Source organism: Oryctolagus cuniculus, chromosome 11, assembly GCF_051225735.1.
Source record: "Oryctolagus cuniculus isolate XC-2025 breed Fujian yellow rabbit chromosome 11, ASM5122573v1, whole genome shotgun sequence".
NCBI lineage: Eukaryota > Metazoa > Chordata > Mammalia > Lagomorpha > Leporidae > Oryctolagus > Oryctolagus cuniculus.
The window spans coordinates 55882652-55908567 of NC_142877.1; the positions used below are offsets into that span (position 1 = coordinate 55882652).

General features: G+C 59.1%; 2 protein-coding genes across 2 annotated transcripts; both read right to left on the reverse strand.

Moving 5' to 3' along the window:
* Positions 1-1385: 1385 nt before the first annotated feature.
* Positions 1386-7412, reverse strand: KRT3 (keratin, type II cytoskeletal 3). Its single transcript, XM_002711005.5, has 9 exons — positions 6733-7412; positions 5594-5814; positions 4729-4789; positions 4300-4395; positions 3864-4028; positions 3326-3451; positions 2807-3027; positions 2498-2532; positions 1386-2091 (listed from the first exon to the last, which is right to left on the reverse strand). Exons 1-9 carry the CDS (start codon positions 7330-7332, stop codon positions 1727-1729), a joined length of 1890 nt encoding a protein of 629 aa, XP_002711051.3. The 5' UTR covers positions 7333-7412; the 3' UTR covers positions 1386-1726.
* A 5870-nt stretch (positions 7413-13282) lies between these two features.
* KRT4 (keratin 4) lies at positions 13283-19586 on the reverse strand. The gene is made up of 9 exons (XM_008256495.5): positions 19015-19586; positions 16931-17145; positions 16005-16065; positions 15662-15757; positions 14995-15159; positions 14675-14800; positions 14189-14409; positions 14001-14035; positions 13283-13887 (listed from the first exon to the last, which is right to left on the reverse strand). Exons 1-9 carry the CDS (start codon positions 19507-19509, stop codon positions 13709-13711), a joined length of 1593 nt encoding a protein of 530 aa, XP_008254717.1. The 5' UTR covers positions 19510-19586; the 3' UTR covers positions 13283-13708.
* Between the last annotated feature and the right edge of the window lie 6330 nt (positions 19587-25916).

The window sequence follows — 25916 nt, forward strand, 5'->3', positions numbered from 1 at the left end:
ACCTCCATCAAAGTCTGCCCTGGGTCATCAGAGGGCGAGTGGCAGGCAGACTCCTGCCCAGCTACAAGCTGGCTCCGTTCTCTGTCTCTGACCTGGAGCTGGGGGCCTGGGATGGAAATCCTACATCGCAGGCCTGGGTACACATTTGCTATTCTGCAGCCTGTGTGTTGTGCAGGTGCCCAGGCAGTGGGCAGGACTGGAAGATGGAGAACTGGAAGCAGAGGCAGCTCGGGATCCCCAAGACTCGGGTCCACCTGTTGAGCTCAGGCCCTCACAAGCTGGGAGGCCCTCGGCCAGGCTCCCCAGCTCTTAGAGGCTCGGTGCCCTCATTTGCAAAGAAAAGACTTGGACTCCCGCCACGACCTCTGGACAGCACCTGATGGTGTCTCACACCCAGCCCGGGTGAGGCTCCTGGTGAAGGGTGAGGCCAGGATAGCAGAGCTTTGGGGGCTGGTGTGCACGCTCCTGGGGGCCCCAATCCACGTGCCCAGTGCTCAGGTGCAAGGTGTTTGGGTTTTTTTCTAAGACATATTTATTTATTTGAGAGCCAGAGTTACAGAGAGGTAGGGGAGACAAAGAGAGAGAGAGGGGGCTTCCATCCGCTGGTTCACTCCCCAAATGGCCGCGACGGCTGGAGCTGGGCCAATCTGAAGCCAGGAGCCAGGAGCTTCTTCTGGGTTTCCCACATGGGTACAGGGGCCCAAGGACTTGAGCCATCTTCTACTGTTTTCCCAGGCCATAACAGAGAGCTGGATCGGAAGTGGAGCAGCCGGGACTAGAACCGGCGCCCGTAAGGGATGCTGCCACTGCAGGCAGAGACTGAGCCTACTAAGCCAGAGCGCCAGTCCCACAAGGTGTTTTTTGAAGACTGTTCATCAGTGCTTCCTAGGGAGGAGGCCTCCTTGGGAAATGCTGGTTTATAGGATCAGTTGGCTGTAGGGTCCTCAGAGCACCTGACATGGGCTCCAAGGCAAGTCAGCCCCTTGTGGCTGAGTCTCTCTGAGACAGGCTGCCCTGGGAGATCCCTGCCACCTTCAGTCGCAGCCGCTCACACGGCCCAGGGGGCCCTTGATGGCTGCAAGCCTACAGGCTGCCGTGGGGACCAGCACCTCCATCCCAAGAGAAAGCAAGAGGACAGGGGTGCCTGCATGGCCCAGATCTTACCCAGCCCCACCAAGAACCATAAGGCCACACAGTCCCTGGGATGGCCCTCACCTTCCCGGAGTGCTCAAGGCAGAAATGACCCAGACCTTGTCCATTTCAATGCCAGCCATCAGAGAGTGGGAGAGGGGAGGAACCCGCCAGCTGTTCTGTGGACCCGAGAGCCATGTGGGAGAGGCCAGTCCGGTGCAGAGACAGACATAGAACACTCGCAGGCACGGTGGGAACCACAATGCACTTTATTAGCGACAGGATGGGTGAGCAGGGGGACTGTGTCTTACATACATCAGGACTGGGGTGCACCTCACCCCAGGGCAGCAGAAGCTGGCCGCCGAGGCCACACCTGGACGACTGCAGGTGCACAGACTGCAGCCCGAGAGAGAAGGGCCTGAAATTTCCACAGGTGGGACTGCCCAGGGCAGGGTCTGGAGGCGCCCCCCAGCCGCAAAGCGCAGCTCACTGGGGGAGCAGGGAGGATGGTGGTGGAGGGGTCGCCGGATGCTGGAGAAGGAGGAGCCAGTTGAGGACAGGGGCGTGCGGGGGTGGCCGCGCGGCTGCGTGGTCTTTATCTGGAGTAGCGCTGGGAAGACTGGGAGAATTTCACGCTGCTGCCCCGGCTGCTGCTGCCGGAGCTGAAGCCTCCGCCGCTGACTCCTATGCGACCCCCAGAGCCAGAGCCAAACCCGCTGCTGCCAACGCTGAAACCAATGCTGCCGCCGCCCAACCCGCTGCCGCCACCCAATCCGCTGCCACCGCCGAATCCACTGCCGCCGCCCAATCCGCTGCCGCCGCCGAATCCGCTGCCTCCTCCCCGGCCAAAGCCGCTGCCTGCACCGCCTCCCACGCCGAAGCCGCCGCCGTAACCGCCGCCGTAACCGCCGCCGTAACCACCTGCGGCGGCTGAGGTGGTGCTGCTGCTGTTGACCACAGCTGAAGGGGGAGAGGAGAGGACAGCGGTGGGTGATGGGTGAGAATTAATGATCCACGTGGCGCAGGGTGGCCGGGAGGGGTTGGGGGCAGCTTCGCCCCGTGGTCACCAAAGACCTTCATAATGTCACACTCCCTGCTCCTGTGGTGTCATCATGAGCCCGCCACCACTCCCCTCTGCACAAGGCCAACCCTGAGTGACCTCCAAGGAGTTCATCTTCTCGGCTCAGGGGCTCCCTCTACCACCCCCACCATCAGCCATCCACACTAAATAAAAGGGCCCTGCGCCCAGGACAATCACAGGTGCTGACCTGCAGCCCCCGCCCCCCCAGAAAGCCCCTCCGCCCTCATGTGGTTCTGGTTGAACCCGCATGTTTGAGGCTCGCCTCTCACTGTCAAGGCCACTTACAGATGCTGACAGCACTCTGGCACTCTCCGGACATCCTGTTTGAGAGAGCAAGAGTAAGACAGCTCCATCACAAAGCACATCCCCAACAAGTCCAGGGTTCAAAGCCACTAACAGAGCCAGGACGGAACTCAGCAGAAAGTTCCCCCCACCCTCCTACAGGCAAGGACCATTGCACCCATTGTTACCTGTTGGGCTGAGAAAGGAAGGTGCACCTCTGCAAAGCCCATGGAGGGCGGGGCTGTGTGTGCATGCACCAAGCCTCTGGTCCCCTTCCCCGGGGTCAGGGAGGTGGCACGCCTGCGGGCTCACCTGCTCTCCTCGCCCTCCAGCAGCTTGCGGTAGGTGGCGATCTCCACGTCCAGTGCCAGCTTCACGTTCATGAGCTCCTGGTAATCCCGCAGCAGCCGGGCCAGGTCGTCCTTGGCCTGCTGCAAGGCGGCCTGCAGCTCTTGGAGCTTGGCGTTGGCGTCCTTGAGGGCCAGCTCCCCGCGCTGCTCCGCTTCCGCAATAGCCGTCTGCAGGCTGGCGTTCTGGGGCATTCGGGCGGGGGGGGGGGAGGTCTCAGGCCCTCAGCAACTTACAACGGATTATCCCGTGTGAAACTTGGCGAACATTGCCCCTCCGCTGGCACCCCATCCATGGAGCTATTTCCCTTCCCCCGCCTCCCAATCAGCCAACCTTCTAGACTGGCCTAGTCTTTTAACTCTCTGGAGCTCGGCGCAGCCAGAGCTGACCTTGGGAGTCCATTCCAGGCTAGGAGTCCTGAGCTCCTTGCCACCCCGTCACCAGGGAGCCCAGGCACCCACATCCGGGGCTCCCTCACCCCACCTGCTTCTTAACATTCTCGATCTCATTTCGCAGTCTCTGGATCATCCTGTTGATCTCCGCGATCTCATTCTTGGTGCTTCTCAGGTCGTCCCCATGCCTGCCGGCCGTGGTCTGCAACTCTCCCAGCTAGAGGACCACAGGGAAGACAGGGCATTCGTGCGGCTTGGCCTGCCTTGTTTCTGGACCCCTGAGTCACCAACCCACCCGCACCAGCCCGAACCTTGAGATGCTGGGCAAGCATTGCTTAAAGTGACCCGAGTGTGCATCGCCGGGGAGAGGACATCTGGGCGCAGTGATGGAAGGTTCGACCCACCCTACGGTCCCTGAGCAAGCTGGAGCTGACCCCACAGAGCCTGGTGGGGCACAGCACAGCCCCCGGAGACAGGAGGCTCTGCAACTGAGCAGGCATCACAGAGACGTCTCCAGAGGGTAGAACCTGGAGGGGTCCACCCAGCGACCACCAGGAGCTCAGCACCCAGCAGGCCACAGCTTCCTGGAGACCCCTCGGTGGATCCTCTGAGAGATCCCAGGTGCCCACCTTGGTCTGGTACCAGGCCTCGGCCTCGGCGCGGCTCCTCTGGGCGATGTCCTCGTACTGGGCGCGCACCTCGGCGATGATGCTGTCCAGGTCCAGGGAGCGGTTGTTGTCCATGGACAGCACCACGGACATGTCGGAGACGTGGCTCTGCATCTGGGACAGCTCCTGCCGACACAGGGAGGACCTCTTCACTGCCAGAGTCTCCGTTGCAAGCACACCGAGACCCAGGGCGACCCGTGATGGTCGGTCCTATTCGTGGACTCCAAGTGTGTGTCAGCCCCACCCTGCCCCTGCTGCTCGGAGAAGCCCAGGTCTGAAATCCACCCAGCAGAACCCCTACCCCGGGACCTCGTCTCTGTCAGATCCTAAAAGGCCCAGCTAAGAGCTGAGGACGTCTGCCCCTCCCCCTCACCCCCCGGGCAGGTGACATCCTCACCGCATCGTACAGGGTCCTCAGGAAGTTGATCTCGTCCATCAGGGAGTCCACCTTGGCCTGGAGCTCCACCTTGTTCATGTAGGCGGCGTCCACGTCCTGGGAGAGACAAGAGCCTAAGAGCCTAAGGACAGTAACCTGCAGGTGCCGCACGCCAGGGGGACCCATGCTGGTGGCCCCCTGGCCAAGGCTGACCTCCATCTGAGGGAGCAGACCCCTTCTCAATGTCAGCATTGGTCCCGTTCTACCCTAATACGTCAGACCCATGAGCTGTCCAGACCAAGATGCACCTGGATGCTGCCTGACTTCGGCAGCTCTGTGCCTGTGGAGTGGGAAGATTCCCCCCTCCCAACCCCCTCAACCATCTGGAATCCTGCAGCAAGCCCCCCACCCCCGCCAACACGCGCCAGCTCCTCACGCCACAGTCCTTGCCTTTTTCAGGGTCACAAATTCGTTCTCAGCAGCTGTGCGTTTGTTGATTTCGTCTTCATACCTGCAATTGAAAAGCAGACGTAGCGGGTAAAACCACCGCCTGCAGTGCCGGCATCCCAAATGGGCGCCGGTTCAAGTCCCGGCTGCTCCACTTCTGATCCAGCTCTCTGCTATGGCCTGGGAAAGCAGTGGAGGATGGCCCAAGTCCTTGGGCCCCTGCACCCATGTGGGAAACCAAAGGAAGCTCCTGGCTCCTGGCTTCGGATCAGCACATCTCTGGCCATTGTGGCCAACTGGGGAGTGAACCAGCAGATGAAAGACCTCTCTCTCTCTGCCTTTCCTTCTCTCTCTGTGTAACTCTGACTTTCAAATAAATAAATCTTTTTTAAAAAAAAAAAAAAAAGGAAAGAAAGAAAAACAGAAGCAGCCAAGCTGGGTTTCACCTTTGCCCTCCTTGCCGCGCTGCTCTGAGAACCCCAACAAGCTCAAGTCTTGCATCTGGCGACCCCAGTCCCACCCCTGTGCTAGGCTCAGCCTCACTGCTCAGGGAGGACCAACCAGGCCGATTTGCCCAAGCCAAGTGCCCTGGCCTTAGCACTGAAAGTCCTACATCCCGGGAAATCCCTTGGTTCCAGGAAACCTTGGAGGAGGGGGGGGACAGCTGGTCCCTGGACCAGGAGTGGCCCCAGAATGGGCCAGTCCCTAAGCAGAACCAGGATCTCCTCCTCTGAGCCGGCTCCTGAGGGCGTGCCTCCTCAACCCACGCTGTCCCCCAGGAAGTCAAGGAGTGGGGAACAGACAGTGCCAGGACTCAGCACAGGGTGGCCGGGGGGCGTCTTCCCCTCCCTCCCTTCCCTGCACTCACTTCTTCTTGAAGTCCTCCACCAGGTCCTGCATGCTTCTCAGCTCCGAGTCCAGGCGGCCTCTCTCCCCGACGATGCTGTCCAGGTAGCTCCGCAGGTAATTGATGCGGTTCTCAAAAAGCGGCTCGAGGTTGTTGGTGCCTGTGACGGAGTTGGGGCCCTGTCTCTGCAGCAGCTCCCACTTGGTCTCCAGGACCTTGTTCTGCTGCTCCAGGAAGCGCACCTGCAGCACACGGAATACAGCACCGTCAGGCAGCAGTGAGAGTGGCAGAGCAGTGGGGGCTTGGCTCAGGCGGGAGCCTGTGTCTGTAGCTCCTGCCCCCCCCCCAAGCACCAAGGCCAGGGAAGGATGAGACTGTGGCTTCTGCTGCAGCTGGGGAGCGGATGATGAGACGGGTGATGGGTCAGGGTGCAGCAGGTGTGGTGTGTTTGGAGAAGACCTGGGAGGCCAGTCCTGCTTGGAGCAGGAAGGATTGTAAAGACAACGCCATGAGGCTCCTGGGGACACTGTGACTCTGTCCCAGCTTCAAGAAATACACAAAACCTAAGCAGGGTCAGCAAAGCTGATGCTCCGGTCCACAAAGGCTGGGAAGTGCTGGGAGCTGACGCTGGCTGCCCCTTCCTGGAGGCTGGAGTGGATACAGCCCACGGGGGGCCGTCCCAGACTACCGAAGCTCGCCAACTTCTTGGCAGACCCCTGGGCCTGGGTCTCCACCAAAGCCTCTTAATCTGTTCCCCAGGGGACATCAGCCCCCTTCCCTGGCACAGGTCAGGTGGAGAAAGAGCCCCGAACAACCGCAAAGGACAGTTTCCCGTGTGATGAGCCCCAGCTCCAGGTGAGCCCCCGCGCTGCCAGTGGCCGTGACCCAGCTCTGCCAGCCCAGGCCTACAGACAGCAGCAGGTGGGAGATTTGGGAGCGGCTCAGACCAGCCAGACCTGGTGGTGTTGGGGTCCAACTAGGGCCCAGTAGTCTCTCTACATCTCCCTGATCTCCCCGACCATGTGGGCAAATCCATCAGCCCAGACCCTAGAGTTCTGCCTAACTCTCCCTCTCCAGCCCAGCTGAGCTAGAAACACATTTAAACACTGTATCTAAATGTCCAATTCCAAGTCCCGGTCTAGGAATAGGAGCTTGGTTACCTTGTCGATGAAGGAGGCGAACTTGTTGTTGAGGGTCTTGATCTGCTCCCGCTCCTGGGCCCTCACTTGCCCAATCTGGGGGTCGATCTCCACATTGAGGGGCTGCAGCAGGCTTTGATTGACAGTCACTTCCTGGATGCCTCCAGGGAAGCCACCAGGGCCACCAAAGCCACCAGGGCCACCAAAGCCACCTGCTCCCCCAAAGCCACCTGCTCCTCCAAATGCACCTGCGCCCCCAAAGCCACCCCCAAAGCCACCCCCAAAGCCACTTCCAAGGCCACCTCCAAGGCCACCTCCAAGGCCACCTCCAAAGCCACTGCCACAGATGCTTCGCCCTCCCCCAAAGCCACCAGCCCGGGAGCCACCAGCTGCCACGCTCATGGAGATGCTCTTGTGGCCCCCCAGGTTGTACAGGCTGCGGCTGCCAAAGCCACCTGCTCCACCCCGGAACCCAGAGGCCCCTCCGCCAGCTGCCACTGAGCGGGCCACGCAGCTCATCCTGCTGCTGCTGCCGCCGCCGCCACTTCCAGAGACCACGGCGGAGCGGCCGGAAAAGCTGAGGCTGCCGCCGCCGGATGTCTTGCACACTTGTCTGTTCATGGTGAGGAGCTTGGCCAGAGGAGAAGCTGAGAGACAAGCAGGGGCCACGGAGCGTCAGGGGTTGAAGGAAGCAACTGAATGTCTTAGTGGAACACAGCCCTTTATATCCCTGTGGGAAGGTTGCTGAGCTCAAACGAAGGAGATGTAATTAACCCCAAGAATTCATGGGTTGGGTTTGCCTGCAAGGCAGTACGTTTGTTCCAGGCTACCAAACACACCTTGAAAATACTCTGAAATGGTAAAAGTGCTAAGGTGGCAGGCTTACCCTGCAGGGGGCGGGGCCTGGCGGCGCCCCATGCTCGGGCACAGCCACCTCCCAGCTTTGTCTGGAAAGCCCCGGAAGGAACGCTGGCCTGCATCAGGGGCTCGCTTAGGTCTGTCTGCCTATGAGCTGCCCACAGAGCGGGGCTCAGCTCTGGAAAGGATGGAGGGAAGGGTGGGGGTGGGGGTCTCTACATGCAGGGCACCGCCCCTTCCACTGAGCTGTGAGCGGGCCAGGGCAGCCCAGCCAGGGCTGAAGGAAGGTGTCCCAGTAGAAAGAGGGTGATGCTGTTTCCCCACGTCAGCACCTGGTTACTGGGCCAGGCTCTGGGCTGGGCTTCAGGACAAAGCAAGGACTTCGTTTCCTCCTCTCCTGCAAACGGGGCCCAGAACAACCCCAAAAGCAGCATCCTAAGCCCTTGCTGTCTCTCCAGCTTCAAAAGGTAGCAGCTTTTTGGTTTCTGCCTATTGTCCAAGAATAAGGCAGACTTGCCCCCTCAGAATGGCTCAGCCCTTGGCAGAATCCGTAAACGGGTGGGTGCAGTGACAGCTCCCCACAGGAACAAAGCAGCCTCACACATCCAGGGCTTCTCCCGGGCTTTCTGGCGCCCCATATTCTGGCATTCCCCTGATGTCAGCCAAGGTCCCAGGGGACAGGAAGATCCAGCCTCAGCTTGGTGACAAATGCGGTGGCATCGTGCAGGGCACTGACGCCCCAGTCACAAGGGAGGCCCCCAGGGTCCCTCCCCACCCAGGAGACCATTCTCTTGTTGAGGGCTCTGTTCCTGGCACCCCCCCCCCAGCCCTGGGAGGCCAGATCCTGCAAAGTTGGCAGCACCACTGGGCACATCTGTTTTTGGGAGGGAAGGCGCCATGGGCAGCAGCTCTAGAGACTGCCAGACGAGCCGCCTCTCTCCCCAGCACAGGTCTCCATTTGTTCCATCTGCTGCACACTCCAAATCAGGGGGAAAGGGACAGGACAAGGGCTTCTGGCTACACTGGGGAGAGCCAGGACAGAGGGGCCCCCGTGCAAGCCCAGTCTGAGTGTCCCGTTTTGTCCTTGTGTCCCCGTACACCGCCCCTTCCCCCCGCACCCCAGAACCGTAACCCTTGTTGGTACTGGTACGGGTCGCTAAGTTCTTAGCTCAGTGCTTTGCCAGAGGCTCATGAGTGAATTAACGAGGCAATCAATCAATTATTAAGGAATCGATGGATTAATTAAGCCCTTATACTGGATGGATGACAAGCAGCTAAAACTGGTCCAGGACTGGTTCAACTACCAAGTGAATTGAGATCATCGTAACTTAAAGAAGCCAAGCTTCATAAATTTCGTGTTCAGATTTGAGGAAAATGTACATGCGAAAGAAGTGCCCTCTCCTCGCCACTGAGCACGTGACTCCGGGAGGCAAGCAACCATGAGGAGAGGTGGGCACCGTGGCACGTGGGGCTACACTGCCGCTGGGGCACCAGCACCCCAGATCCAAGTGCCTGCCTCCACTTCCAATCCAGCTTCCAGCTAATGCATCTTTGGCGGCAGCACATGACGGCTCAAACACTTGGATTCACACACCCAGATGGGTGACGCGGGTGCAGTTTCTGGCTCCTAGCTCCAGTCTGGCCCAGCCCAAGCTGTTGCAGTCATTTGTGGATTGAATGAGCACATGAAATAATCTCTCTCTCTCTCTCTCTCTCCCCCCCCCCCACCTCTCCTATCTCTGGCATTGCTGCCATTCAAATAAAAAAGACGTGTTTAGAAGATCGATCAGGACCAGTCGTCTGGCCTAGCAGTAACCGAGCTGACTGGCACCTGCCTCCCAGATTAGAGTGCCGGGGTTCAAGTCTTGGCTCTGCTCCTGATTCCAGCTTTTGCTAATGCACACCCTGGGAGAGAGCAGGTGATGCCTGCATCCAGGGTGACATGTCTGTAAGACGCATTAAACCGCAGTGAAGGGGCTGGCGCTGTGGCATAGTGGATAAAGCCAGGGCCTGCAGTGCTGACATCCCATGTGGGCTCCAGTTCAAGTCCTGGCTGCTCCACTTCCGATCCAGCTCCCTGCTACTGTTCCTGGGAGAGCAGTGAAGGATAGCCCAAGTCCTTAGGCCTCTGCAGCCACATGGGAGACCTGGAGTAAGCTCCTGGCTCCTGGCTTCGGATCAGCACAGCTCCAGCCATTACAGCCATTTGGGGAGTGAACCAGCAGATGGAAGACCTCTCTCTCTCTCTCTCTCTCTCTCTTTTTGTCCCTCTCTCTCTCCTCTCTCTGTCTTTCCCTCTGCCTCTCTGTAACTTGGCCTTTCATATAAATAAATAAATCTTTATTTTTAAAAAACTCAGTGAATCAGGGCACCCTCGTGCCCCCACCTAGGAGACCCCAACCATTGCCAGAGCTCATGGCTTCTGAGCCAGGCTTTGCATTGCTTCCATTTTTTTTTTTCTTTGAAAAGCAGAGAAGGAGGTTTTTGTCTACTAGTTGACTCCAGACCTCTGCCAGGCCAAAGCTGGAAGCCCAGGACACGTGGGTGGCAGGAGCCCCCAAGAGTTCAGCCGTCACCTGCCGCCTCCCAGGGTGCACATTAGCAGGAAGTGGACTCATGAGTACAGCTGGGACTCGAACCCAGGCCCTCTAAGGTGGGGCACAGGCATCCGAAGCAGCACCTTAACCACAGCACCAAATGCCCGCTGTGTTGTTCCTTGGGGGGTGGGAGGGGTGGGAATGATCCTGGAGAAGAATATTTGAGAAACAAAGCAGTAGCCCACACGGTTGCTGGCCGGTCCCAGGTCTGGGACCTCCCCAGCAGACGAGGAAGGAGTGGAAGGCCACTGACACGTTTCTCGAGAGGGAGAGGGACAGGTGGCAGAAAGACGCCCCTTAGCAGGACTCGGCCGTGAGGCAGGGTGGAGGCAGGCTGTGCAGCGAACTGCCAGGGTGAGGGCCCGGCCCGACAGATACTTTGAGAAAACAGAATCAGCTTATTGATCTCAGCCCAGAGCCTGGATTAGCTGAAGGTATTAACCGAGGCCTCTACTTTCCTTTTGGAGAAAACAGTGAGTCATTGGCTCGCACTGGCCTCGAATCAGAGATGCACACGGTGCAGGAGCCAGGAGGCTGGGCAGCCCGCCCCCGACCCGGAGGCACACACTCGCCTGGCCTCTCCTCCCCCCACCTCCCAGGTTCCCCGTGGGAGGCGATTCATCAAATCTCCTGGCGTGCCCGGGCCAGCCAGGCACCACCCTGACCCCAGAAAGGGTTCGTAGATCTGCCTTCAGTGCCTTCCACTCTGTGCAGTGAGCACCTGACTTCTCTTCCTGAGATCAGTGCAATTGGGGTGCCAGGGGCCCCGCTGGCCCACCCACCACCCCCACGGCCCCCACACCTCTCTGTGTCCAAAGCCCCTTTTATCACGCACACAAAACTGCACTGTGTTGGAATTCATAGCTTTTTTTTAAGATTTATTTATTTGAAAGGCAGAGTTGCAAAGAGAGAGGTCTCCTATCCACTGGTTCACTCCCCAGATGGTTTCAACAGCCGGGGCTGAGCAGATCCGAAGTCAGGAACCAAGAGCTTGTTCTGGGTCTCCCATGCAGGTGCAAGGGCCCAAGCACTTGGGCCATCTTCTGCTGCTTTCCCAGGCCATAGCAGAGAGCTGGATCGGAAGTGGAACAGCCAGGACTCGAACCGACACCCATATGGGATGCTGGCACTGCAGGCAGTGGCTTTACCCGCTACACCACAGTGCCACCCCCCTGCCCTGCACCAGCCTGTGGCCCTGTGTGGGGATGGACTGAACCAAAACAAACCTGCTCTTGCCTGGCCTCCCAGAGGAACGTGCACAAAGTGCCCCAGCTTCTCCATGGCAACCCTCCCAATACTAAAAACTGCTACTGAGGACAGGTGTTTGGCACAGAGGAGGAGACATCAGCTCAGAAGCCTGCATCCCGTACCACAGGGCCTGGTTCTAGTCCCTCCCCCCTTGGGAGGCAGCAGGCCGTGGCTCCAGTGGCTGAGTCCCTGTCACTTCTGGGATCCTGGCTTCAGTCTGGTGCAGCCCCTACTGTTGCAAACATTTGGAGAGTGAGCTAGTGGATGGAGATTCTCTCTCTTTCTCTCTCTCTCTCTTTCAAATAAACGAATACATTAAAAACAAACAAACAAATAAAAAAAGCCAGAAGCTGGCCCGTTCGTGAATACACGGTACTCCTTTCAATGCAGGTTAAGATTCTGTCCCTTCCATCACTGCTGGATCACATCCGTCCAGCTTGCATACCAGGCAGTCCTAAGTTCGAATCCTGCTTGTGCCTCTGCAATGGGCACGTGAATAAAACTCTCCAAGACTAAGCTACCCACACTGTAAAATAGAACTTGTCCTAGATTATTCCTCCGGAACTCTGGGGAGACTTGAATGACGTAGCGCTAGGACATTAGCTGTCCCCTATGGCACCTGCTGCCTGACCTGGCCGTGAGGCCCACGACATGCACCAGACCTGGCGGTGCCACTCCTAGGTTCCCCTTGCTCAGGGGCTCTCCCCACAGTCTGCAACCCCCTCTGCCTCCAACCCTCACCCCCCCACCCCAGAAACTCACAGAAGCAACCAGGTCAGCATTTTCCCAGGGGAGGGGTGCCGCTGTGGGGAGAAGTCACAGCTGCCTGCCCGAAGACTTCCTGTTCTGTCACCCTGAGGGCAGGGCATCGAGCCCAGGCCATCGAGACAATGGGGAGATTAGCGCTGGGCTTGCCCAGCACAAGGACAAGCCACCAGGCCCACAGAGGCCCTGCAGGAGGTCCCTGCCCTGAAGATTAACCCTTGGCTGCTCTGCCCTGCCTCCCTCAGGGGCAGGGCAGCCCTGAGCTGGCCCCAAGGTCCCCCGGGGGCAGAGACCAGCCTCCAACAGACAGGACACGCACCCCAGGAGGCCCTTGCCGGCTCTGTGCTGAAGACACTGGAGTCTTCGCGAGCTCCCGCAGACAAGGGGTGGCTGCAGGCTTGTGGGGGCTTCTTTGTCTTTGAGGGTGAGCATTAGGCAGCTATGCAGTGTCTCTCTGGTGAACAAGAGACTGGGCAGCTCTGGGCATCTTGGAATTGGCTCAGGTTAGAAACAAGGCACCCTCCACGGTCATGGTCGCAGCAGACCCTGCCTCTCTCCAGCCTCCTCCCCTTCTGCATGGCACCAGCCACCATCCCCAGAGCTGGTCCCGATCTGGCCAACGTCCCCACTGCCACCAGCCCCTCGAAGGCCTGCCTCACCCCTACCATTCTCCCCATTCAGGCACCCCGCAGGCACCCCAAGGAGGTGGGGAAGGGAGCTGAGCGTGAAGTTCAAGAATGCCCTGCTCCACCCACCAGCCAGACCGTACTGACTCCAGGAACAAGTTCCTGTAAGCCTGGCTGGCCCCATGGGACTGAGCACCCTCCATGGCCTCTCCCCTGGAGTCAGCCAAGAGGCCTCCTGACCTCTCTGTGGCTATGAAGGTCTTTCCCTTGGAGCCCACTCCTGGAGTGGGGCTGTGAGTGAGTGGCGGGGGTCTGCTGGGTCCCCACACCTGCCCTGGAGGCAGGCCTGGGGCTCCTGCACTGCACTTCAAGCAAGGAGACCTGAGAACTGGTAGGTGACCTTGACCTTGACCTGTACAGACAGGTGCTTCAGATCCACCAGCCTTCTCCCCAGGGAACAAAGACAATGGCTCTGAGTGAATGAATGACAAAAGCATTTTATTGCGGATTTGCCTGAAGGGGGGTGGAGGGGCAGGGAAGAGGGACACCGAGTGGTTCTTGTCCCAGCCTTGTGATGGAGAACACCTGTGGTTCTGATGCAGCTGGCGGATGGTGTTGAACTGGGAAGGGCCATGCAGGACCCTGCTAGTTCAGGAGATGAAGGTCACAGCCATTGTCTCCTCTGTCCATGGGAGCTGAAAGGTCAGCCGACACCCTTCCCATTCCAGGTGGGTCCCAGTGGAGAAGAGGCCACGGAGCTCCAAGAAGGCAGGGTCCGCGGCCAGCAGAGATGACAGAGCCAAGAGGAGAGGGAGCCCCGAGGGGCAGGTGGAAGCCAGGTGAGGGAAGCATGGAGACCCGCGGCCGGACCGGGCTCAGGAGGCTACGGGGGCCTCGCCTCCCCTACCGCTGGGATCTCTTGGTCAGGGTGGTGGTGGAGATAATCTTGCCACTGGAACCACCGCCGACACCACAGCCGACGCCAAACCCAAAGCCACTTCCGGAGCCGGAGCCAAACCCACCACCCAGGCTGAATCCTCCTCCGCCGATGGCTCCCACACTGGCGCCACCACCAACCACGGCTGCAAGAGAGAGGCAGGGGACACAGTCGGTACTTCCTACCATGCCGGCAACCCAGAATCCCAGCCCAGACCCGCATGAAGGAGGGGCCATGGCAGGGGCTGGGGGTACTTACAGATGCTCACGGCATTCTGATATTCTCCGGACATTCTGTGGGGGAGGAAAGAACAAGAAGTGAGCCAGCGAGGCTGGAGCCAGCTTCCTCACAGCCATCCATCCCATGGGAGCCCGGCCAGGTCCCTCATTCCCCCAGGGCTGCAGAGGCTCCGGCTCCTGCTTCCCCGGCTGCCTTCCCCTCCGCACCTGCTCTCCTCGCCCTCCAGCAGCTTGCGGTAGGTGGCGATCTCGATGTCCAGCGCCAGCTTCACACTCATGAGCTCCTGGTACTCGCGCAGCATCCGGGCCAGCTCCTCCTTGGCCTGCTGCAGGGCGGCCTCCAGCTCTGTGCGCTTGCTGTAGGCATCTTTGAGGGCCAGCTCCCCTCGCTGCTCGGCGTCGGCCACAGACGCCTGCAGAGTCTGGCACTGTGGACAAGGGCGATGGGCAGGATGTCGGGATTCCGTCTGTCCTTTTCCCCGCCCACCAATGCCCCGCCCCCGCCCCCAGACTGAGCTGATGAAGATGAGCACCAGGGAAGAAGAGGCAAGAAGCCTGCCTCCTGGGGCGCTGTGTTGTGCTGGCTGCCTAGGATGTGGCTGGGACGCTGCAGAGCTGGCCCCCTGCTCCGGAGACAGGCACAGGCTGTCCCAGCCGGAAGCTCCCTATGCCCCTGGGAGGGGTGACACACACCTGCTTTTTCACATTCTCGATCTCGGCACGCAACCTCTGGATCATCCGGTTGAGCTCTGCGATCTCGCTCTTGGTGGTCTTCAGGTTGTCACCGTACTGGTCGACTGAGGTCTGGAGCTGCTGGACCTAATACCCAGGAGCCACAGGGAACCGGGGGTCAGGGGCATTTGGGTAGGGCTGCTGGCAGCTCCACTGGCATGAAACAACCAAGGCATCCCAAATCAGAGCAGGGCCAACAGCACTCACCTCCGCCTGTTTTCAGCCCTGAGCTGACCATCGCCATCCACCAGAGCCCCAGAGCCACCCCCAGCAGCACCCACCTTGATCTGGTACAGCGCCTCAGCCTCGGCCTTGCTCTTCTGGGCGATCTCCTCATACTGGGCGCGCACCTCGGCGATGATGCTGTCCAGGTCCAGGTTACGGTTGTTGTCCATGGACAGCACCACGGACGTGTCGGAGACGTGGGTCTGCATCTGGGACAGCTCCTGTGGGGAGACCTCGCACATCAGCCCCCCTCCATATAAGAGAGTCTTCCCTGACTGCTGTTGTCATGGAAACAGCCACGCTACAGGCTCAGATGGAAGCAGGGTCAGCATTCCCAGCCCAGAGGGAGGGGGACAGGGTAAATTCCTCCTTAGAATCTCAGGACAGAGAAACAGTGCTGCACCCCAAAAGCCATGAGCACCTCCACATCTACCAAAGGAGATAATGCCGTATGTTGGACAGAAGGCACCCATTTCATCAGGAAATGCTAGGCTGCGGGGAATCCCCGCCAGCTCTGCTCAGACAACACCTGGCTCTGCAGCTCTGTGGGGGCTGACCCTCTCCCTTCACCCCAACCCGCTCTGTCCCCAGGGGCTCGCTCAGCTCCCTCTGCCCGGAAGCAAGGGAGTGTGGCTCCTTTTTGCAAGAACTTGGAGCCCCAAGCAGCTGCCTCGTGGATGGAGGTCTCGCCGTCCAGGGGTGCGGGGGGCCCGGGGTCCTCACCGCATCGTACAGGACCCTCAGGAAGTTGATCTCGTCGTTCAAGGCGTCCACCTTGGCCTCCAGCTCCACCTTGTTCATGTAGGCAGCGTCCACGTCCTGGGGAGCAGGGAGGAAAGACAGGAGGCAAGAGTTAAAGGCACTCTGCAATGTTTAGAGGAAGACCACACAGCACCAGGGCAGGGGGTGCAGGATGAGCCACCCAGACAGGCTTTCCTGCCACCTGAGTCCTTGAGCTTAGACAGCAGCAGGTAAGGTGAAAATTCGGCTGAGCTGGACCACACTGTGACCCGAGGCGCTGGGCGGGGGCCCCGCGAGCACCACCCTCCCGCCCTCCACCTCTCACCTTCTTGAGGACCACGAAGTCGTTCTCAGCAGCTGTGCGTTTGTTGATCTCATCCTCATACCTGGGGGAGGGGACAGGGAGGAAAAGCGGGGGGCAGGTACACAGTGAGTGAGTATACCCCAGATCATCACTGCTTGCTTGCAAACACCCCACGCTTTGGAAATATCCCGAAAAGTAGCTACCTGTCCTGTGTTTCCGAGTGACCCTGTGTGTGAGGTCACAGCCTAGACCCCAGCTGCTAGAGGCCCCCAGCCACCCATTTGCAAGAGGCAGGGGAGGTATGAGAGGCGGCTGCAGCCACGGCTCGGCTGGTGCTAGTTCCTGTCAGCCCGTGTGGCAAGTGGAATGCTCTGGGAAGCTGCCACACTCCAGGTCCCTTTGTTTGGTGGTGAATGCATTTGAGGGCACAGTTGATGTTCATTTTCTCAGGGCCGTCCCAGCAGGAGCCTAACAGCCTCTGTGTGTTCCCTGTCTGGCCCTTGGCTACCTGCTTTCCCTACCTCATTCAACTTCACTCTCAACCTATAAACAGGGTAGACTACCACCCCATGCTTAAAGAAGCGTTCAGCTGCAGCTCGGAGAGGCGGGGCATCTGACTCAAGGTCACTCAGCTGGGAAACTAGGAAGCCCCTTGCAAACCAGCTCCATCGGTCTCTCAGCCTGCCTTCCCCAGACCACACTGCCCTGTTTCGGATGACTTTGGCCTCTGATCTTGCTGCAGGTGGCAAACCCAGCCCCCTGCTCTGAGACGGAGTTTTCACTTGGGGGCAACTTGTCACCATTTGCAGTCCTCCCTCTCTGCCAATGTCAGGAAAGAGGCAGGGACACCCTCCCTCCCCTGCCTCCGGGCCCCTGGAATCTCTCCAGAGCCCGATAGCCAGAGACTGTGGGGAGCATGGCGGCTGCTCATCCTTCCTCCCACGTACTTGGTCTTGAAGTCCTCCACGCTGTCTTGCATGGTCTTCAGCTCAGACTGCAGGCGGCCTTTGTCACTGCCCAAGGTGTCCAGCTGCTTCCTCAGGGCGCTGAGGTAGGCCTCAAAGTAGGGCTCGAGGTTCTTGGGGGACGTGCTGGTCGTTTGCTGTTGCAGGAGGTTCCATTTGGTCTCCAGCACCTTGTTCTGTTGCTCCAGGAACCGCACCTGCGTTCCAAAGACACAGCCGCCTGCTGAGTGGTCGAGGCTTTGGCAGACGGGTCGCCCCAGCCAGCACCAACCCCCATCAACTCAGAGCAGCCAAGAAGCCCCAGGGACACCCACGTAGGGCCACCAGGTTGCTACTCCCTACCACACTACTAACATCAGCAGCAAATGGGCCACGTGGGTGGAGGAGCACAGAGCACTTACAGACCCAGGGGGCCTCCCAGTGCAGCAAGAAACAATGTAACCAAGCGGTCCAAAGATCCTGAGCTGAGTTATTAGAGAATCACTTTGGATTTCCTTGGAGTAACAGAATAGAATAGAATAAAGACATTCAACTGCCGTCTGGAGGCTCTGGCATTCAAAGCAACCCTGACCCAAGGCAAAGGAAAGCTGAAGTCACTAAACATTTCCTAAATTTTATTTGAAAAGCAAAGAGACACAGAGAGAGAGAGAGAGAGAGAGAGAGAGAGAGAGTTCCCATCCACTGATTTTTCTCCCCTACCCCCACCCCCCACAAATGCCTGCAATAACCAGGACTGGGCCAGGCCAAAGCCAGGGGGTGTAGGAATGCCATCGGGGTCTCCTACATGGGTGACAGGGGACTCAAGTCCTTGAGTCATCACTGCCTCCCAGAGTGCACATTTGCCGGAAGCTGGGTCAGAAGCAGAGCTGGGAACCCAGGTCCTCAGCACGGGGAGCAGGTGTCCTAAGCAGTGTCCTAAAAGCTATGCCCAACTCCGGCCCCCTCCCCCACTAAGGATTTTTTAAACAAGCTGACTTAACAGCTGGGCACCTCTGGGTGTAGCTGCTGGGAGCAAGGCCCATCCACACTGAATCTTCTCTCTGCCCTGGATGGTTCCTGAGCTTGCCCTGCCTCCGTGAAAAAGAAACCTAGCAAGATGAACGGAGGTAGAGGCTTCACGTGGTGTCCCCGTCTCGTATGCACAGAGCCGAAAGGAATGCCACGAAGGGAGACTGAGCACATTTTGTACCCACACAGTGAGACGAGACGAGAAGAACCCCTTGAGGTCCTCCTGTCATCCCCGTGTGTCCCACACTCACTCTCAAGCCTCCCTGAGCTCCTAGGGACTTAGGCAACCAGCAAGTGGAGCAGATCCGCCCAGGCACGCTCCTCTGGCCTCAAGAGAGCTAAGACGTTGAGGCTTGGTGACCCAGGCCAGCCTGGACCGTAGTGCAGTACCTGTCCACCCGGGCATCAATCTTTGGCTGACTCAGCCCTCTGGGGCCGGTCCTGCTCGCTCCTCCTGTCCATCACTCTTGGCTGTGTCTGAGCTTAGACCTGTATCTCAGCTCTAGACCCAGCAGGAAGCTGGGCCACAAAAAATAAAAAAGAGGGCTCCACTCCTCTCCAACAGACCCAGACTTGAGCAGTTTTGCCCAGAGCCCGGGGGACGAGAAGAGGTAACCTCCCCAGGTCCTGTGGAGACATAGGATCCGATCTGCCATCAGGGTCAGCCCCCTGTTCATGTGCAAAGCCAGTCTGGTTTTCTTGTGCACCAAGAACACAAGTGCCCAGCCCCAAATTTACCCACGAAGCGAACTGTGCAATGGCCAAAACCGAAATCTGAGAGCAAAGTGAGCAGAGAACCCATTTTACGGCTGGGTTTACAGTTTTTCCTGGGGGACCAGGAAAGCCGAGTGATGGGCCCAGTGCCACACAGCTCCTCCAGGGAGCTGCAGACGCCCACTGTTTGGAGCGTCGGCCCTTCCTACCAACCACGGCACAAAGAAAAGGACTCGGAGCAGTGATGCACCTGCAAGGGCTGGAAACAGAGGCCCACATAACTGCTTTTCCGGAGGCTTGCAGGCAGGCTCGGAACCTGCTGGCTGGCCCAGGACCCCTCTCACCTTGTCGATGAAGGAGGCGAACTTGTTGTTGAGGGTCTTGATCTGCTCCCGCTCCTCAGTCCGGACTTTCTGGATCTCGGGGTCGATCTCCACTTGCAGGGGGGTCAGCAGGCTCTGGTTGATGGTGACCTCCTGGATCCCCCCGGCGGGGCACACCGGGAAGCTAGAACCACCTCGGCCAGCGAAGGAGCCCCCAAATCCACCTCCGAAGCCACCAGCAACGCCAAAACCACCAGCACCGCCGAAACCGGCACCGAAGCCGCCAGCACCTCCAAAGCCGGCGCCCTGGCGGGACCCGGCAACACTCATGGAGATGCTCTTATTGCCCCCAAGGTTGTAGAGGCTCCTGCTGCCGAAGCCCCCCGAGGAGCAGCGGCCTGCACCCCCAGACACGGAGACCGAGCTGAAGGTGGCCCTCTTGCCTCCGCCTATGACGGCCGAGCTGCCGCTGAAGCCCCGAGACCCGCCTCGGACACACTGCTGTCTGGCGATCATGGCTGGAGAGAGAGGAGAGCGAGCTTGGAGCTGTGAGAGAGAGGCGAGAGGGGCTCCTGGCCGGTGAATGCTGCAGCTGGGAGCCTGGGTCTCTTATATGTGCCGGAGCTGCAGGGCTTGGTTGCAGGGGCATAAAGGGAAAAATCCGAAACATCTCTGGGCTTGGCCTTTGGCACAAGCCCATCCCGCTCGCACCTGCTGAACATGTCACTAAACACACCTACAGAAGTCACTGGGAGGGCACAGGTGACTGGATCCCGTCCCACTCCCCTCCAGAAGAAGCTGAGCCAGCACCTCGGGGCTTCTCGGATCAGAGACCCGAGCTCCCACCCTCGGCACCTCCTTTCCAACAGCCGCACAGCCGTGGCTCCCACCCCCACACAAGACATCCCATTCTTGAGCCAGGTTCAAGTGCATAGCTCTGCAGACCTGGAGCAAGTCACCCTCCGGGGCTCAGCAGTTTCACCTGTAAATTGGAAACCATGCAAAGGGGTCCCTTTCCCACCCCTGGGGGACAAGGAGGCACCGAGGAATGGGTGCTATGGATCCCCTCAGAGCCCGTGCATACCCCCTCTGTGATTCTGATTCTTATTCCTGCCCAGGGACTTGGCCCCAGGTACACATGCACAGGGAAATCTCCCCTATCCCAACCTGGCCGCCTTCCAGACCCAAATTCAGCCTCACTTCAACTTAACCAGCAGCTCCTGAGAACCCGCCAGGTGTGGAGCGAGGTGTTGAATAGATGGAGGTGAGGGGGAAGCAAAACACCCAGGGGTGGGCATTTGGCCTGAAGGTTAAGGCGCCCGTGCCCCATGTCGCAGAGCCTGGCTTTGATTCCCAGCTCCAGCACACAACTCCAGCTTCCTGCTAATGCAGACCCCTGCCGCACTGGTGTTGGTTCAACCTGACCCTCTGCCTCAGGCCCTTGCGACCTCGTTGCTGCCGAGGCCTCCATTCAGATCCACATCATCACAATTCTGCACCTGCTGCCCCAGCTGTTTGCATGGCTCCCCCTAAACAGAGCCCCTTCTGCTGTTCCGGAATGGCCCCAGCACTCAGGCCAGGACTCCTGATGTGTTTGGTGCCAGGGATCCCTTTTGGTGAAACTTAGTTAGAAGTCTTCCCCAGCGAGTCCAACAGATCTGTGTTTGAGTGCCACCAATTGCCACTATCTAGCTGTGCTGCCTGGAGCGGGTCACCTAACCTCTCTGAACCCACCCAACCCCTCTTCCCATCAAGGAAACGGAACTCTGGCTGGTGTCTGGCACACAAGAGGCTTCAGGCAGTCATGCTCTTCCTGCCTGGGCTGTGTCATTGCCACCGACAAGGAGAAAGTCCATGAATCTGCGTGCCCCCGCTCTGTTCAGTCCCCAGGGAAGGAATGGTCCCAAATCCCAGGAGGAGCCGTGCCCAGGGCCTGGATAACCCCACAGGCCCCAGACGTAATGGAAACTGGGACGCACACCCATGCTGGTCGGTTCCCAGGGGCTCCACGCTCATGGTCTCCGTCCTGTACCCTTGTACCTGGTACGCAGTCAGTTTGCCAATGCCCGGAGAAAGCTGGGCTAGAACAGGGTGCCTGAACAAACCCCACTGAACACACCGCTCAGGACAAAGGGGCTGTGAGGGCACTGGCATCCCACTGGCTGCCAGCTTCCACCCTGACCCCTAGGGGTGGACCCTGGGGAGGCAGGTGGGGGCTACTCTCGGGCTCTGGGGGCTGCAGGAGCAGCAGCAGAGGAGACCCGAGTCTTGGGGAGCTGAGGTTCCCTGGTCTGGTTTCCTGCCCCGAGCGGACGTGCGAGGGTGGCCGGATCTCGGCGTGGCTGGGGGTCCGGGGCCCAGAGCCCTGGCTGCCTCAGCTGCACCTGTGCACCTGCCACGCCCAACACTGTTCTCCGGCTGCCTCAGCTTGTGGGGGAGGGAAGGGTTGATGGGGACCCCACAGGGTGGGATGGAGGGTTCGGGTCAGCAGGGCTGCAGCCCACAGGGCAAGCGCGTTGCATCTAGAGTTGTGTGCAGTGCCTAAATCACAGAGCGGGCTGGGGTGAGCGGTGCAGGGCATGCAGGAAAGTCGGTCTCTACCGTGCAATCCACCTTGCTCTCTGCCTGTGCCTCACCCACACTATGGAGCCCCCATAAAGATGTTTCTCATTTGCCAGCCCTCAGGGTTCAAAGGCAGACGGGGACAGGTGCTTCTCACGGGAAGGGGCTCTCACTTGGAACTGGTGCTCTGCGCTGAGAATCTCATGTATTTCTGAAGACAGTGCCATTCCCTGCCATGCCCAGTCCAGAGCTTCAGACACCGGGGTTCGGAGAGGTTAAGTATCTTGTCTGAGATCACAAAGCCAGGACATGGAGGTGGGGAGCTGGTCCTGTCTGTCCAGCACCAAAGCTCATGACCCTAACCTCTACACCACAAGGTTCCCCGTGGGCAACCCTTCCATAGCAAAGGGGCTGGCGCTGTGGTGTAGCAGGTAAAGCCATCGCCTGCAGTGCCCGCATCCCATATGGGCACCAGTTCGAGTCCTGGCTGCTCCACTCCCGATTCAGCTCTCTGCTATGGCCTGGGAAAGCAGTAGAAGATGGCCCAAGTCTTTGGGCCCCTGCACCTGCATGGTAGACCCAGAAGAAGCTCCTGGCTTTGGATCAGTGCAGCTCTGGCCATTACAGCCATCTGGGGAGTAAACCAGTGGATGGAAGACCTCTCTCTCTGTCTCTCTGCCTCTGTAACTTCACCCTTCAAATAAGTAAATAAATCTTTAAAAAGAACCTGTAGGCGAGAAAGAAACCCAGAGCCCCTTCTCTGCCCAGTAGTTGAGGGCCTCCAAATGGCCTCAGCATTGGCCAGCAGGCTCTGGTGGGTCAGCAGCCTCTGGTCTGTCCTCTGGCCACGTCATAATTGCTTGTCCTCAAAAGCACTGGGAAGGTATGACCCCGTCCTAAGGGGCCACTTCTGTGTCCTCCAATTAACTAAATCCTAATTAATTTAACTGGAAATCCTACAATAAACCCAAGCCAAACAGGAAGAAAGTTCTAGTCGACAGCCATATCCTGTGGCCTTGCTATTAAATCGGAATTGCCAGGGGTTCACAAAATGCTGCAAGTGAAGCACGCCCGACTGAAGGCAGACGCAGGGAAGAACTTCCTGGGCGACAGACTTGCTCCTCCTGTGAGTGAGACCCAGGCAGAGAGGAGAAGCGGGGGCAGAGGCAGCAAGTGGACAAGGTGCCCCTACCCGGCAGTGAGAGCGCAAGGCTGGCCCCTCCCCCCAACCCCCTCCAGCCCCCACTGACTCCCGCCCCTGCCCTCCGTGACCTCCAACTGGCAGCCTGCCCCCAGAGAGATGAGCAGCGGAAGGGGCGTGGTGCGGCTGGGAGGGTGTGTTTGCTCGGGGCTTTCTGGGTGAGGGAGGCAAGCCTCAGTTCAGCCCCGGGATTAGCATCCTGAGGACTTCTGTCACTGTCAGAAATCCAGCGTGCGGTGTGGGAAAGCGCTCCTGCCCTCCCTAGCCCCATGGCCTTCGGTCACCCAACCCTGACCGCCCCAGTGGGCCTGAGTCACTCTCGGGGAGCCCGGGGCCAAGCAGGTTCAGGAAAGGGCCAGGGAGGGCTCCCGAGAACCTGGGCTTGGGGGTGGAGGGAGATCCATGCCCGGGGCTCCTGTCTCCCAGAGCCCCTCCTGCTCCCCTGGGCCACTGGGCACAGGCAAACGGGGGCCACGCGTCCCCACAGCGAACAAAAGCAGGTGCACCGCCCCACGCGGAAAGTGGAGCAGAGATTCCCCAAGTGGTGAAGAGGAGGGGACCACGCTCCTTCACACCTGCTGGCCTCCCCGCTGGACCCGTGCACCCTTGGACACAGCCCCCGGGGGGCCCTTGGGCTGCAGGTTCTCCCCCCCCGCCCCCCCCAGCCCATTCCCAGCCTTCAACATCACAGGTTGCTGCTGCCCCAGGGCTGTGAGCTCCGAGTTTGCTTCATGGTAATTAGAACTCAGCGTGCTGGTCAGTGGCAAAGCTCCAACGTCCCTTCTAGCTCCCGTCCCTCTGTTTCTTTCTTTCTTTCTTTCTTTCTTTCTTTCTTTCTTTCTTTCTTTCTTTCTTTCTTTCTTTCTTTCTTTCTTTTTTAATGTATTTATTTCAGAGAGAGCACACACCAAGACCTCCCATCTGTTGGTTCACTCTCTAAGTGCCCGCCACCAGGCCTGCGGCTGGGAGCCGGGACGCCACCCAGGGCTCCCAGGGGAGTGTCGTGAACCCAAGCACTTGAGCCATCCCTGCTGGCTCCCAGGGTTCATGTCAGTTGGAAGCTGGAGTCAGGAGTGGAACAGCATCAAACCCAGGCGCTCTGATAAGGGACACTTTTTTAAATTCATTCATTCATTCATAAGGCAGAGAGAATATGATCTTCTATCCACTGGTTCATTCCCCCAAATGCCTGCATCAGCCGGAGCTGCACCAATCCAAAGCCAGGAGCCAGGAGCTTCTTCTGGGCCTCCCACACAGGCGCAGGGGCCCAAGGACTTGGGTCATCCTCCACTGTTTTCCCAGGCCATAGCAGAGAGCTGGATCGGAAGAGGAGCAGCCAGGACTCAACCGGCGCCCCTGTGAGACACTGGTGTGACAGGAGGCAGCTTTACCCACTATGCCCCTGCGCCGCCCCACTGCCATTTCTTTTCTACATAAACAACACAGTCCTGTGGGTGTGAGATGACTTGGGTTCCACATCCAGCTCTCCTGTCGCTAGCTGTGTGACCTTCAGCCGGTTCCTTAACCACTCTGTGCGTCATTGTCCCCATCTGCAAAATGAGGGTGGTGAAAGCCCCCGATCATCCGCTGCTGAAAAGATTGAATGCACGAGAGCAGTGCCGGCCCAGTGGGCCCTCAGGAAACTGTCATTCCTGAGCCGTGCAGGGCTGGGGGGTGAGAGTGGGGAGGGGCGCGCTCACTCCCGGGAGGAGCAGTCTCGCTCTGGCACAGTGACAAACCTCCCCAGGGCCACGGCGGCCACCCAGGCAGGGCGGAGCGGGTTTTGCTGAGGGCTAGGCCTTTGTTTCTCTAAGCTGTGGTTCAGGGTTTGGCTCTGCTGGCTTCCCGGAGCCCTGGGAGGAGCTTCCCTGGGCTTTTCTGGGTTGCTCCAGGATTGAGTGACAAGGCGGAGAGGCAGCAGGCTGGGTTCCAGCCGGGCCAGGAGTCCTCAGGAGAGGTACGGGCAGCCCGCACTGGGCGGACGGAGCTGGCGGCCGGGCTGCGGATGCACGGGCGTGGGTAGAGCAGTGGGCTCCAGGTTCAGAGAACCGTGGGGCGGATAGCAAAGGAGGTGATTCTGGGCGTCACAGGGAGGTTTGGAGTGGTGGGTGCAGGAGAGGGTGCAGGGAGCTTCCACGGAGAAAGGCTGGGGGCTCGGAACCCTACCATCCCGGCCTCCTCAGCTATGCAAATCTGCGCACGGAGTTAACCAGTTTCTTTGAGCCTCAATGGCCTTGCCTGTGAAATGGGCTATCGCTGCCCTCGACTACACTCTGCAGCTGCTGCAAAGGTCACCGGCAAAACAATGTGTTGTGGGGCCAGTGCTGTGGTGTAGCAGGTAAAGCTGCCACCTGCAGCGCCGGCATCCCATATGGGAGCCGGTTCAATTCCCGGCTGCTCCACTTCCCATCTACCTCTCTGCTATGGCCTGGGAAAGCAGTAGAAGATGGCCCAAGTCCTTGGGCCCCTGCACCTGCGTGGGAGACCCAGAAGAAGCTCCTGGCTCCTGGCTTTGGATCGGCGCAGCTCCGGCCATTGTGGCCATTTGGGGAGTGAACCAGCGGATGGAAGACCTCTCTGTGCCTCTAACTCTGTAATTCTGCCTCTCAAATAAGATAATTTAAAATTATAGTAATGTGTTTTCAACCACAAAATCCAGCCACGTGTGGGTTTGTATCAATAGCCAACGTGAACATGATGAGCTGGGAACCCATGAGGCAGCGGGAAGGGAAGCAAAGCGAGCCACTCCTTGTGAGAGCCCCCACGAGCCCGATGCTTTACACACACGTTCTTCTCACAACCCTGCATTTGCAAAGGAGGAACCTGGTGCTCAGGGAAGTTAAGCAACTTTCCCAAGGTCACACAGCCAGCAAGGGGCCAAAATGGGATTGAAACCCAGGCCAGCCTGGTTCTGAGCCCAAGATGTCTCCACTGAGCCGATGAGGCCCCAAGGCTGGGCTGGGCAACAGGCAGCTGCACACAGCCCCACAGCGGCCGGCCCTGCCTAGAGCAATGCACCCTGGCCTCCCTCTGTGCACTCCTGCATGGCACGGTGCCTGGGACACCATGAGTGTGCAGCTGTCATTGTCTCCCTCATCCTGCGTTCATCAGACGACACAAGTTCACTTGCCCGGGCCGGATAGAAGGGAGCCACAGCCAG